At 52.4% G+C, this 14,340-nt stretch overlaps 1 protein-coding gene across 1 annotated transcript in view; it reads left to right on the top strand.

The window, feature by feature from the left end:
• The window catches only part of LOC147097542 (uncharacterized), a 31,298-nt gene extending 17,239 nt beyond the window's left edge, over positions 1-14,059 (top strand). Inside the window, exons 6-7 of the mRNA XM_085971395.1 lie at positions 8,557-8,722; positions 12,058-14,059. Of these exons, the coding sequence (XP_085827521.1) occupies positions 8,557-8,722; positions 12,058-12,248 (357 nt within the window). The 3' untranslated portion in view covers positions 12,249-14,059. The remainder of the gene's footprint in view (positions 1-8,556; positions 8,723-12,057) is intronic.
• Positions 14,060-14,340: the final 281 nt, after the last annotated feature.

The following is a 14,340-nucleotide window of genomic DNA, read 5'->3' as shown; positions in this document are numbered from 1 at the left end:
AGGAGCAGGACGTCTCTGTCGGTGGCAGTGAAGCTAACAGTGGCTCTCAACTTTTATGCCACCGGCTCATTTCAATCAGCTACTGGAGACATCGCCAATATCTCCCAGTTTGCGGTGCATTTCTGTATCCGTCAGGACACAAATACCCTCTTTAAAAGGAGACGAGAGTACATCTCTTTCCGCATGACCCCGGACAAGCAGCAAGAACGCGCAATGGGCTTTGCGATGATAGTGGGCTTCGCCATGCTGCAGGGCGCCATTGACTGCACGCTTGTGGCTTTGCGTGCGCCACAAGAGAATGCCGAGGATTTCCGCAACCGAAAGGGCTTCCATTCCTTAAACTTTCAGTTGGTCTGTGACCACAGACAGCTGATACTCGCTGTCAATGCCCACTTTCCAGGCAGCAGCCACGATGCCTTCATCCTGCGCCAGACTTCTGTGGCAGACCTTTTCCAGGCACTGCATCACCCAGGTGGTTGGCTTCTCGGGGACAAGGGATATCCTCTGTGCACCTGGCTGATGACACCGCTCCGTTTGCCCAGCACCCCTGCTGAGCTACGATACAACAAGAGCCATCAAGCTACCAGGAACATCGTTGAGCACACAATCGGTGTGCTCAAGCAACGGTTCCGCTGTCTGGACCATTCTGGAGGAGCCCTTCAGTACTCGCCTGAGCGAGTCTCCCACTTCGTTGTTGTGTGCTGCATGCTGCATAACCTTGCAATCCTCGGGACCCAGCCAACGCCACCAGGCATTGGAGCACCACCAGAGGAGGAGGAAGAAGAGGAGGAGGATGATCATCAGCAGCACCAAGGCGGGAGGGAGGCACACAATGTACAAAGTGGAAGGGCCATCCATGAAAGGCTCATAGCAAGTCGCTTCTAGGCCCCTTCTTAGGAAAAACAACCTGAATGAAACCATCCCGCAACCCCTAAGCCGGTTAAGGCAACAATGATTGCAAAGACCAAACATGTACATTTTGAATACAGAAACTTATTTATTTTACAAACTCTGTGTCTCATTTCCGCAGGACAAACTAATAAAAAGAAACACCAAAAAAAACAGTCATTAACATAACTGGTTCTCACAACCTGGAGACAATGTCCAAAACAGTTTTAAAAATTTGACCACGAACCACGGCCTTTAATAAAACAATGAACAACATTTTGTCACACCTCCTACTTTTTTCCCATCGAAGGTGATCTGCTTCCCTTGCGAAATTCCCCTCTTCCCACCCTGCAGCTCCTCCGTAATGGGACCCCAGTGGCTGGAGCAAGGCTGGTGGAAGGCTGCTGATTGTCACAACCTGAGACTGAAGATGCCCTTGAAGGACGGCTTCGACCAGCTCTGGGCCTGGAGGGCCCGGCTGCTGACTGCACCAACTCTGCATGGGCGGCAGCAGTCTGTCCTACAGGTGGTGGCAAGTGCAGTGGAGAAGTGACAGTGGTGGCAGCAGGAATGCTGTCATCTTGAGAGAGGACAGCAACTCCCTGCTCGACCGACACACTGGCACTCCCACGGGGCAGTACTTCAGCATCCGGAGTAATCTGCTGGAGCACACATTGCTGGCCTGCTGCGGCGTGGTGAGAGCCCTGGGGAAATGTGTCCGAACCAGCGAGGATGGCAGCAGTCAGTGCTCACGTGGCCTCAATCTGCGTCTGCATGAGAGCAGCCAGTGACTGAATTGCAGCACTAAGCATTTGCGTGGCAGCCGCCTGTGCTACAGCGAAGTGCTCCACACTCCTTGCCAGTCATTCAATGGATTTGGGCACCCTTGCCACTGCAGCCATGAGCTCAGTGTGCCTGTGCTCCGCCTGGGCGCTCATTTCAGCGAGGACCCGCTCCTCCTCTGCATCCAGTGCAACAGGACTCGATGGCATACTCTCCCTCCGGGCAGAAGGCCCCCGAGCTTCCCTACCCCCATTGCGTTGCTGCAGCCCGTTGGGTCCTGGAGCTTCACCCTCATCAGACCATTCCCCCCTGCTCCCCTCCAGGGAAGGCATGTTCCCAATGTGGGCATGGGCTTCCTCGGGAGAGGGTGGCGCTGATGCTCTGGCTTCCTCTTCCTCCTCGCCTTCAGCTTCACTCCCACTGGCAGCTTGAGGGCCCGTCTCCTCACCTGGTGAATCACCATCTGAAAGCAGGGAGGTACAAGAGTGGCTTTAGCGTGAGGACAGGATGGCAGCAAGGGAGGCATGAGTGCAGCGATTTAGTGATTTGGATTGAAAGTGTCAAAGGCTGGTGTTGCGAGGGACAAGTGGAAGGAGAGAGGACAAAAAGGTAATGACCTTACCATTGCTGGCCAGAACAGGGTCGGCGTCTCCAGTGGTGGCGGGACCAATCACCCGGCTTGCCACAATCCTGTGGTCGCGCACCGCAAGATCGCTGAGGGGTTGCAGCATAGGCCGCCCTCCAACGGTCTGTTGCTGCTGTCTCCTATTATGAGACAGCTTGGCCTGCAAGAAAAAGGACGGCGTCTGAGTAAATATACAGCCATGGTCTTGCCTGATGTGCCTCCCATAGTTGAATAGCCCTTACTGTATGCAAAGTGTGGAATGTGCGTGTGTGTTTGATGATAGGGCCATAGGTGTTGGATGAGTGTTGGGCATTGGGGCTTTTAAGACCCTCTAGCCATAAAGTAAGGTTGAGATGGAGGGATAAAGAGGTTTTGAAAAAAAGGCACTCACCCTGACGACCCGAGTGAGGTCGTTGAACTTTTTCCTACATTGGAGATGGGTCCTGGGCACCATGCTGCTTGAGGAGACTCTCTGAGCCACCTCCCTCCACACTCTTCTGTACTCGAACGGCAAAGGCCTCCTGCCACTCTCTGGGTACAGAATGGATCTTCTGCACTCCACCGCGCCAACCAGAGCCTCCAAGGCCCGCTCGCTGAAGCGCTGTGCTCGCTCCCTGGCCCTCGCCATAGTCTTTGGCTGCAAGATTTAGCCACAGGTCTGCCCAGGCCGAGATTCAAGGCTCCAATGAGCAGGGTGTGGCTGCAGAGCAGGATCGACCCTCCCCTTTAAGAACTGGCCGGCGCCAGTGTGTCTGTGTTCAATCGCTAACTGACAACACCTGCGCTTCTCCCGCCCTCTGAGGTAGCGCCTCGCTCCTCAGCCTTAGCGCCTTAAGAGATTTGTGTAGTGCCTGATTTAGCGCTCCAATCACCTCCAGGGGCGATAAAAGCCAAGTTTGCCATCGGAGGCAATAATTAGCGCCAGGCCCTAAACTTTGCGCACGGCCGCTAATGGCACCCCAAACAGGGCTATACCAAATTTCTCCCCCAAAGCCTTCAGACTTGATTTTTTAACACTCTTTGTCCTTTTAGAATTATTATTTACTGTGGCCATGTTTGATTTACACCCTTGATTTCTCTGCCTTCCACTTTTGCTTTTCTCCTTCTTTTGTTTCTATCCTTGTTTCCTTTTCCTCTGTCTCCTTGCACAGGTTCCCAACCCCCTGCCATTTTAGTTTAAACCCTCCCCAACAGCACTAGCAAACACTCCCCCTAGGACATCAGTTCTGGTCCCGCCCAGGTGCAAACCGTCCAGTTTGTACTGGTCCCACCTCTCCCAGAAATTTGAATCCCTCTCCCTTGCACCATTCCTCTAGCCATGTATTCATCTGAAATATCCTTCTATTTCTACTCTGACTAGCACGTGGCACTGGTAGCAATCCTGAGATTACTGCCTTTGAGGTCCTATTTTTTAATTTACCTTCTAACTCCCTATAGTCAGCTTTTAGGACCTCATCCTGTTTTTTTACCTATATGCACCACGACAACTGGCTGTTTACCCTCCCCCTCCAGAATGCCCTGCAGCCGCCCCGAGACATCCTTGCACCAGGGAGGCAACATACCATCCTGGAGTCTCGTTTGCGGCCGCAGAAACACCTATCTATTCCCTTACAATAGAATCCCCTATCACTATAACTCTCCCGCTCTTTTTCCTCCCGTCCTGTGCAGCAGGACCACCCATGGAGCCAGGAAGTTGGCTGCTGCTGCCTTCCCCTGATAAGCCATCTCCCTCAACAATATCCAAAGTGGTATATCTGTTTGAGAGGGGGATGGCCACAGAGGACCCCTGCACTACCTGCCTGCGCCTACTACTCTGCCTGACGGTCACCCATTCCCTTCCTGCCTGTGCAGCCTTCACCTGCAGTGTGACCAACTCCCTAATGGTGCTATCCATGATGACCTCAGCGATACAGGGCTATGGGGAGAGAGTGGGGCAGTGGGATTAGTTTGGGATTGATGCAGGGCTATGGGGAGAGAGCGGGGCAGTGGGATTAGTTTGGGATTGATGCAGGGCTATGGGGAGAGAGCGGGGCAGTGGGATTAGTTTGGGATTGATGCAGGGCTATGGGGAGAGAGCGGGGCAGTGGGATTAGTTTGAAATTAATACAGGACTATGGGGAGAGAGTGGGCAGTGGGATTAGATTGGGGATTGATACAGGGCTATGGGGAGAGAGCGGGCAGTGAGATTAGTTTCGAGATTGATACAGGGCTATGGGGAGAGTGTGTGGCAGTGGGATTAGTTCGGGATTGATACAGGGCTATGCGGAGAGAGCGGGGCAGTGGGGTTAGTATGGGATTGATACAGGGCTATGGGGAGAGAGTGGGGCAGTGAGATTATTTTGGGATTGATACAGGGCTATGGGGAGAGTGGAGCACTGGGGTTAGTTTGGGATTGATACAGGGCTATGGGGAGAGAGTGGGGCAGTGGGATTAGTTTGGGATTGATACAGGGCTATGCGGAGAGAGCAGGGCAGTGGGATTTGTTTGGGATTGATACAGGGCTATGCGGAGAGAGCAGGGCAGTGGGGTTAGTTTGGGATTGATACAGGGCTATGGGAGAGAGCGGGGCAGTGGGATTTGTTTGGGATTGATACAGGGCTATGCGGAGAGAGCAGGGCAGTGGGATTAGTTTGGGATTGATACAGGGCTATGGGGAGAGAGCGGGACAGTGGGGTTAGTTTGGGATTGATACCGGGCTATGGGAGAGAGCGGGGCAGTGGGATTTGTTTGGGATTGATACAGGGCTATGGGGAGAGAGCGGGACAGTGGGGTTAGTTTGGGATTGATACCGGGCTATGGGAGAGAGCGGGGCAGTGGGATTTGTTTGGGATTGATACAGGGCTATGGGAGAGAGCAGGGCAGTGGGATTAGTTTGGGATTGATACAGGGCTATGGGGAGAGAGCGGGACAGTGGGGTTAGTTTGGGATTGATACTGGGCTATGGGGAGAGAGCGGGACAGTGGGGTTAGTTTGGGATTGATACTGGGCTATGGGGAGAGAGTGGGGCTGTGAGATTATTTTGGGATTGATACAAGGCTATGCGGAGAGAGCAGATCATTGGGGTTAGTTTGAGATTGATACAGGGCTATAGGCTGAGAGTGGGGCAGTGGGGTTAGTTTGGGATTGATACAGGGCTATGGGGAGGGAGCAGATCAGTGGGGTTAGTTTGGGATTGATACAGGGCTATGGGGAGAGAGCGGGACAGTGGGGTTAGTTTGGGATTGATACTGGGCTATGGGGAGAGAGTGGGGCAGTGAGATTATTTTGGGATTGATACAAGGCTATGCGGAGAGAGCAGATCATTGGGGTTAGTTTGAGATTGATACAGGGCTATAGGCTGAGAGTGGGGCAGTGGGGTTAGTTTGGGATTGATACAGGGCTGTGGGGAGGGAGCAGATCAGTGGGGTTAGTTTGGGATTGATACAGGGCTATGGGGAGAGAGCGGGACAGTGGGGTTAGTTTGGGATTGATACAGGGCTATAGGGTGAGAGTGGGGCAGTGGGATTATTTTGGGATTGATACAAGGCTATGCGGAGAGAGCAGATCATTGGGGTTAGTTTGTGATTGATACAGGGCTATAGGCTGAGAGTGGGGCAGTGGGGTTAGTTTGGGATTGATACAGGGCTATGGGGAGATAGCGGGGCAGTGGGATTAGTTTCGGATTGAAACAGGGCTATCGGGAGAGAGCGGGACAGTGGGATTTGTTTGGGATTGATACAAAGCTATGCGGAGAGAGCGGGGCAGTGGGATTAGATTGGGATTGATACAAGGCTATGCGGAGAGAGCGGGGCAGTGGGGTTAGTTTGGGATTGATACAGGGCTATGGGGAGAGAGTGGGGCAGTGAGATTAGTTTGGGATTGATACAGGGCTATGGGGAGAGTGGAGCACTGGGGTTAGTTTGGGATTGATACAGGGCTATGGGGAGAGAGTGGGGCAGTGGGATTAGTTTGGGATTGATACAGGGCTATGCGGAGAGAGCAGGGCAGTGGGATTTGTTTGGGATTGATACAGGGCTATGCGGAGAGAGCGGGACAGTGGGGTTAGTTTGGGATTGATACTGGGCTATGGGGAGAGAGCGGGACAGTGGGGTTAGTTTGGGATTGATACTGGGCTATGGGGAGAGAGTGGGGCAGTGAGATTATTTTGGGATTGATACAAGGCTATGCGGAGAGAGCAGATCATTGGGGTTAGTTTGAGATTGATACAGGGCTATAGGCTGAGAGTGGGGCAGTGGGGTTAGTTTGGGATTGATACAGGGCTGTGGGGAGGGAGCAGATCAGTGGGGTTAGTTTGGGATTGATACAGGGCTATGGGGAGAGAGCGGGACAGTGGGGTTAGTTTGGGATTGATACAGGGCTATAGGGTGAGAGTGGGGCAGTGGGATTATTTTGGGATTGATACAAGGCTATGCGGAGAGAGCAGATCATTGGGGTTAGTTTGTGATTGATACAGGGCTATAGGCTGAGAGTGGGGCAGTGGGGTTAGTTTGGGATTGATACAGGGCTATGGGGAGATAGCGGGGCAGTGGGATTAGTTTCGGATTGAAACAGGGCTATCGGGAGAGAGCGGGACAGTGGGATTTGTTTGGGATTGATACAAAGCTATGCGGAGAGAGCGGGGCAGTGGGATTAGATTGGGATTGATACAAGGCTATGCGGAGAGAGCGGGGCAGTGGGGTTAGTTTGGGATTGATACAGGGCTATGGGGAGAGAGTGGGGCAGTGAGATTAGTTTGGGATTGATACAGGGCTATGGGGAGAGTGGAGCACTGGGGTTAGTTTGGGATTGATACAGCGCTATGGGGAGAGAGTGGGGCAGTGGGATTAGTTTGGGATTGATACAGGGCTATGCGGAGAGAGCAGGGCAGTGGGATTTGTTTGAGATTGATACAGGGCTATGCGGAGAGAGCAGGGCAGTGGGATTAGTTTGGGATTGATACAGGGATATGGGGAGAGAGCGGGACAGTGGGGTTAGTTTGGGATTGATACCGGGCTATGGGAGAGAGCGGGGCAGTGGGATTTGTTTGGGATTGATACAGGGCTATGCGGAGAGAGCAGGGCAGTGGGATTAGTTTGGGATTGATACAGGGCTATGGGGAGAGAGCGGGACAGTGGGGTTAGTTTGGGATTGATACTGGGCTATGGGGAGAGAGCGGGACAGTGGGGTTAGTTTGGGATTGATACTGGGCTATGGGGAGAGAGTGGGGCAGTGAGATTATTTTGGGATTGATACAAGGCTATGCGGAGAGAGCAGATCATTGGGGTTAGTTTGAGATTGATACAGGGCTATAGGCTGAGAGTGGGGCAGTGGGGTTAGTTTGGGATTGATACAGGGCTGTGGGGAGGGAGCAGATCAGCTGGGGTTAGTTTGGGATTGATACAGGGCTATGGGGAGAGAGCGGGACAGTGGGGTTAGTTTGGGATTGATGCAGGGCTATAGGGTGAGAGTGGGGCAGTGGGATTATTTTGGGATTGATACAAGGCTATGCGGAGAGAGCAGATCAGTGGGGTTAGTTTGGGATTGATACAGGGCTATAGGCTGAGAGTGGGGCAGTGGGGTTAGTTTGGGATTGATGCAGGGCTATGGGGAGGGAGCAGATCAGTGGGGTTAGTTTGGGATTGATACAAGGCTATGCGGAGATAGCGGGGCAGTGGGATTAGTTTTGGATTGAAACAGGGCTATGGGGAGAGAGCGGGACAGTGGGATTAGTTTGGGATTGATACAGGGCTATGGGGAGAGAACGGGGCAGTGGGATTTGTTTGTGATTGATACAAAGCTATGCGGAGAGAGCGGGGCAGTGGGATTAGATTGGGATTGATACAAGGCTATGGGGAGAGAGCCGGGCAGTGGGATTAGTTTGGGATTGATACAAGGCTATGGGGAGAGAGTGGGTTAGTGGGGTTAGTTTGGGATTGATACTGGGCTATGGGGAGAGAGTGGTTTAGTGGGGTTAGTTTGGGATTGATACTGGCTGTAGATGGAGGGCTGTTGATGATGTCCTTGGTTTAGGGAGGGCTGGGACAGCCCGTTCAGCCCCTCCTGATCACTATCCAGTGGCCCCTGCTGTGTGTGTGGCTGGCGGTAAGATTGTCCAACCTCGACTGTGATACTCCCATGGTTCAATAGTTGCTGGTTTTCACTGTTTAGCCTCACAGGCTACTTGGGCAAGGACTGCTAGGCTGCTGGTGGCCTGGGAAATGGAGGGGGACTGGTGGAGAGAAAACCGACAACTTTATCTGTGCCGCCTTCTGTTTCTGCAGGAGAAGAGTTTCAACTGCAAGATCTGCGGGAAAAATTTTAAACGTTCTTCGACACTGTCCACACACTTACTGATCCACTCGGACACCCGGCCATACCCCTGCCAGTACTGTGGGAAATGCTTCCATCAGAAGTCCGACATGAAGAAACATACCTTCATCCACACAGGTACGGGGATCGACTCCAGCACACTCCCCACAGGTACTGGGATCGACTCAAGCACACTCCCCACAGGTATTGGGATTGACTCCAGCACACTCCCCACAGGTACTGGATCCACTCCAGCACACTCCCCACAGGTACAGGATCGATTCCAACACACTCCCCACAGGTACTGGATCGACTCCAGCCCACTCCCCACAGGTACTGGATCCACTCCAGCACACTCCCCACAGGTACTGGATCCACTCCAGCACACTCCCCACAGGTACTGAATCAATTCCAGAAAACTCCCCACAGGTACTGAATCGACTCCAGCACACTCCCCACAGGTGCTGAATTGATTCCAGCACACTCCCCACAGGTGCTGAATTGATTCCAGCACACTCCCCACAGGTACTGAATCGACTCCAGCACACTCCCCCCAGGTACTGGATCGACTCCAGCATAAACCACAGGCACTGGATCAACTCCAATACACTCCCCACGGGTACTGGATCGACTCCAGCACATTCCACACACATTCTGAGAGCACTCTAGCACACTACCCACAGGTACTGGAACTGACTTCAACACACTCCCCACAGGTAATGGTACCCACTCCATCACATTCCCCACAGGTACTAGATTGATACCATCACATGCCCCACAGGTACTGGGAGCCTTCCCGCACACTCCCCATAGTTAATGGGACCCACTCCAGTACACTCCCTACAGGTACTGGGATCGATACCAGCACACTCCCCACAAGTACTGTGACTGACTCCAGCACACTCCCCACAGGTATATAGATATGTGAAGAGAAAAAGATTGGTGAAGTCCAGCGTAGGTCCCTTGCAGTCAGAATCAGGGGAATTTATAATGGGGAACAAAGAAATGGCAGACCAATTAAATACATACTTTGGTTCTGTCTTCACAAAGGAGGACACAAATAACCTCCCAGAGATGTCGGGGAATATCGGATCTAATGAGAGGGAGGAACTGAATGAAATCAGTATTTGTAGGGAAATGGTGTTGGGGAAATTGACGGGGTTGAAGGCCGATAAATCCCTAGGGCCTGATAATCTACATCCTAGGGTACTTAAGGAAGTGGCCCTAGAAATAGTAGAGGCATTGCTGGTCATCTTCCAAAATTCTATAGACTCTGGAACAGTTCCCATGGATTGGAGGGTAGCTAATGTAAGCCCACTATTCAAAAAAGGTGGTAGAGAGAAAACGGGGAATTATAGACCGGTAAGCCTGACATCGGTAGTGGGGAAAATGCTAGAGTCCATTGTAAAAGATGTAATAGCAGAGCACTTGGAAAACAGTGACAGGATCGGACAAAGTCAACATGGATTTATAAAAGGTAAATCGTGCTTGACTAATCTACTGGAATTTTTTGAGGATGTAACTGATAGAATAGATAAGGGAGAACCAGTGGATGTGGTGTATTTGGACTTTCAGAAGGCTTTCGATAAGGTTCCGCATAAGAGATTAGTGTGTAAAGTTAAGGCACATGGGATTGGGGGCAAGGTACTGACTTGGATAAAGAACTGGTTGGCAGACAGGAAGCAAAGAGTTGGAATAAACGGGTCTTTTTCTGAGTGGCAGGCAGTGACTAGTGGGGTACCGCAGGGATCGGTGCTAGGACCCCAGCTGTTCACAATATATATTAATGATCTAGACGAGGGAACGAGATGTAATATCTCCAAGTTTGCAGACAACACAAAGCTGTGTGCTGTGAGGAGGATGCCGAGAAACTCCAGTATGATTTGGACAGGTTGGGTGATTGGGCAGATGCATGGCAGATGCAGTATAATGTGGATAAATGTGAGGTTATCCACCTTGGTGGCAAAAACAGGAAGGCAGATTATTATCTGAACGGCAATAGATTGGGAGAAGGGGAAGTGCAACGAGACCTGGGTGTCCTTGTGCACCAGTCACTGAAGGTAAGCATGCAGATACAGCAGGCGGTTAAGAAGGCAAATGGTATGTTGGCCTTCATAGCAAGAGGATTCAAGTACAGGAGCAAGGATGCCTTGCTGCAGTTGTACAGGGCCTTGGTGAGACGACACCTTGAGTATTGTGTGCAGTTTTGGTCGCCTTATCTGAGGAAGGATGTTCTTGCCATGGAGGGAATGCAGCGAAGATTCACCAGACTGATACCTGTGATGGCAGGAATGACGTATGAGGAGAAATTGTGTCGATTGGGCTTATATTCGCTGGAGTTTAGAAGAATGAGAGGGGATCTCATTGAAACTTATAAAATTCTAACAGGACTAGACAGACTCGATGCAGGAAGGATGTTCCCGATGGCGGGGGAGTCCAGAAGCAGGGGTCACAGTCTAAGGATAAGGGGTAAGCCATTTAGGACAGAGATGAGGAGGAATTTCTTTACCCAGAGAGTGGTGAACCTGTGGAATTCTCTGCCACAGAAGGCAGTTGAGGCCAGTTCATTAAATATATTCAAGAAGGAGTTAGATATATTTCTTAAGGCTAAAGGGATCAAGGAATATGGGGAGAAGGCAGGGACAGGGTACTGAATTTGGATGATCAGCCATGATCTCATTAAATGGTGGAGCGGGCTCGAGGGGCCGAATGGCCTACTCCTGCTCCTATCTTCTATGTTTCTATGTTAGATACTGGGACTGACTCCAGCACATTCCCCACAGGTACTGAGACTGACTCTAGTACACTCCCCACAGGTACTGGGACTGACTCCAGTACACTCCCCACAGGTACTGAGACTGACTCCAGCACACTCCCCACAGGTACTGAGACTGACTCCAGTACACTCCCCACAGGTACTGGGACTGACTCCAGTACACTCCCCACAGGTACTGGGACTGACTCCAGTACATTCCCCACAGGTACTGGGACTGACTCCAGTACACTCCCCACAGGTACTGGGACTGACTCCAGTACACTCCCCACATGTACTGGGACTGACTCCAGCACACTCCCCACAGGTACTGGGACTGACTCCAGTACACTCCCCACAGGTACTGGGACTGACTCCAGTACACTCCCCACAGGTACTGGGACTGACTCCAGCACACTCCCCACAGGTACTGGGACTGACTCCAATACACTCCCCACAGGTACTGGGACTGACTCCAGTACACTCCCCACAGGTACTGGGACTGACTCCAGTACACTCCCCACAGGTACTGGGACTGACTCCAGTACACTCCCCACAGGTACTGGGATGTTTATGATGCTTTGCCGATTACTTTTAATCTACTTGGGCCTCCCGTGATACTGCAGGTTTAATACTGGCAGTATAATACGGAAGGTTTAATACTGGATGTTTATCACTGGAGGATTAATATTTTATTGTCATCAATGTTGTTTTGTTACAGGTGAGAAGCCTCACAAGTGTCAGGTGTGTGGAAAAGCCTTCAGCCAGAGTTCAAACCTCATCACCCACAGCAGAAAGCACACTGGCTTCAAACCTTTCATTTGCTCTGTCTGTGGGAAAGGATTTCAGCGCAAAGTAGACTTGCGCAGGCATCAAGAGACACATATTGGCTTTAACTCAGCCGGTGTATAGGACAAAGGGAGCACAGTGAAGGAGCATTGCCTGGCATTGCAGCTCTCCGCCTCAGCCAATGAGTGTTGCCCCAGCTCTCCGACTCAGCCAATGAGGGACATACCAGCTCTCTAACTCAGCCAATGAGGGACGTGCCAGCTCTCCGACTCAGCCAATGAGGGACGTCCCAGCTCTCCAACTCAGCCAACGAGGGTCGTGCCAGCTCTCCAACTCAGCCAATGAGGGACGTCCCAGCTCTCCGACTCAGCCAACGAGGGTCGTGCCAGCTCTCTAACTCAGCCAATGAGGGACGTGCCAGCTCTCCGACTCAGCCAATGAGGGATGTCCCAGCTCTCCAACTCAGCCAACGAGGGTCGTGCCAGCTCTCCAACTCAGCCAATGAGGGACGTCCCAGCTCTCCGACTCAGCCAATGAGGGACATACCAGCTCTCTAACTCAGCCAATGAGGGACGTGCCAGCTCTCCGACTCAGCCAATGAGGGACGTCCCAGCTCTCCAACTCAGCCAATGAGGGACATGCCAGCTCTCCAACTCAGCCAATGAGGGACGTCCCAGCTCTCCGACTCAGCCATTGAGGGACGTCCCAGCTCTCCAACTCAGCCAACGAGGGTCGTGCCAGCTCTCCGACTCAGCCAATGAGGGATGTGCCAGCTCTCCAACTCAGCCAACGAGGGTCGTGCCAGCTCTCCAACTCAGCCAATGAGGGACGTGCCAGCCTCCGACTCAGCCAATGAGTGACATGCCAGCCTCCGACTCAGCCAATGAGGGACATACCAGCTCTCCGACTCAGCCAATGAGTGACATGCCAGCCTCCGACTCAGCCAATGAGGGACATACCAGCTCTCCGACTCAGCCAATGAGTGACATGCCAGCCTCTGACTCAGCCAATGAGGGACGTGCCAGCTCTCCGACTCAGCCAATGAGGGACATGCCAGCGCTCCGACTCAGCCAATGAGAGACATGCCAGCGCTCCGACTCAGCCAATGAGAGACATGCCAGCGCTCCGACTCAGTCAGTGAGAGACATGCCAGCTCTCCGACTCAGCCAATGAGGGACATGCGAACTCTCCAATTCAACCAATGAGCGATGTCTCAGCTCTCCGATTCAACCAATGAGAAATATTGTATCCTCACCAACTTAACCAATGAGAAACGGTCCTGTCTCCAATTCAACTAATGAGGGGACACCCTGAAACATTGCAGTTTTCCAATCTAGTATTTACTTAATGAGATGTTCCAGAAGCTTTTGGCTATTCAGAGCTACCGACTGATGCACTATCAATTGCTACAAAAGACTGGAGATTGAGTAAGTAATAAACAGGCTTTTATTACCAAAGAACAGAGCATGCCTCTTGGGGTTGCCTGGTATCCAAAAGGGCCGGAGGCTTCTGAGCAGCGACCTTTATACCCAGCCATGAGGGTGGAGCCAGGGGCGGAGTCAGCTGAGGCATGCACAGACAAGTACAACAATACTAACAACAGTGGTTTACCACATTCACCCCTTGTTTAGAATTGAGTCCGGCGGGGTGAAGTGCACTAAAAATTCGTGTACTGAAGTCTATCAGGAGGCCTTGTAAGCCGTCCTGAGCGTCGCAGCAGCGGCGGTGATGGTGCAGCATCCAACGTTGAACCCGGTGTCTCGTTCAGAGGAGGAGTAGCAGGTGGCGGACCCTGGGGCTGCTGCATGCCGTCTACAGGGGTCAGAGCATGGGTAATGGGAGGTAGCGATGGTGGTCTCTCAGAGGCACCCGAAGGTGCGAGGTCTCGTGCGGGGACTGTGTCCTGGGGGTAGGCAGGAGTAGCGGTGGGTGGCGAAGAGGGTGTTTCAGGAGCACCTGCAGGTGCGAGGTCTCGAATGGAGACTGTGTCCTCCCGCCCGTCCGGGTACACCACGTAAGCATACTGCGGGTTAGCGTGGAGGAGGCTCACCCTCTCGACCAGGGGGTCCGCCTTATGGGTCCTCACGTGCTTCCGCAGTAGGACGGGACCTGGAGAAGTCAGCCATGTTGGTAGCGAAATCCCCGACGTGGACTTCCTGGGGAAGGAGAACATTCTCTCGTGAGGAGTGGCATTGGTGGGTGTACAGAGCAGCGA

The sequence above is a fragment of the Somniosus microcephalus genome, chromosome 31 (genome assembly GCF_052327205.1).
Source record: "Somniosus microcephalus isolate GS21.2 chromosome 31, FLI_Smic_1.0, whole genome shotgun sequence".
NCBI classification, from domain to species: Eukaryota; Metazoa; Chordata; class Chondrichthyes; order Squaliformes; family Somniosidae; genus Somniosus; species Somniosus microcephalus.
The sequence above is the reverse complement of the archived record's forward strand: the minus strand, read 5'-3'. Positions and strand labels throughout refer to the sequence as shown.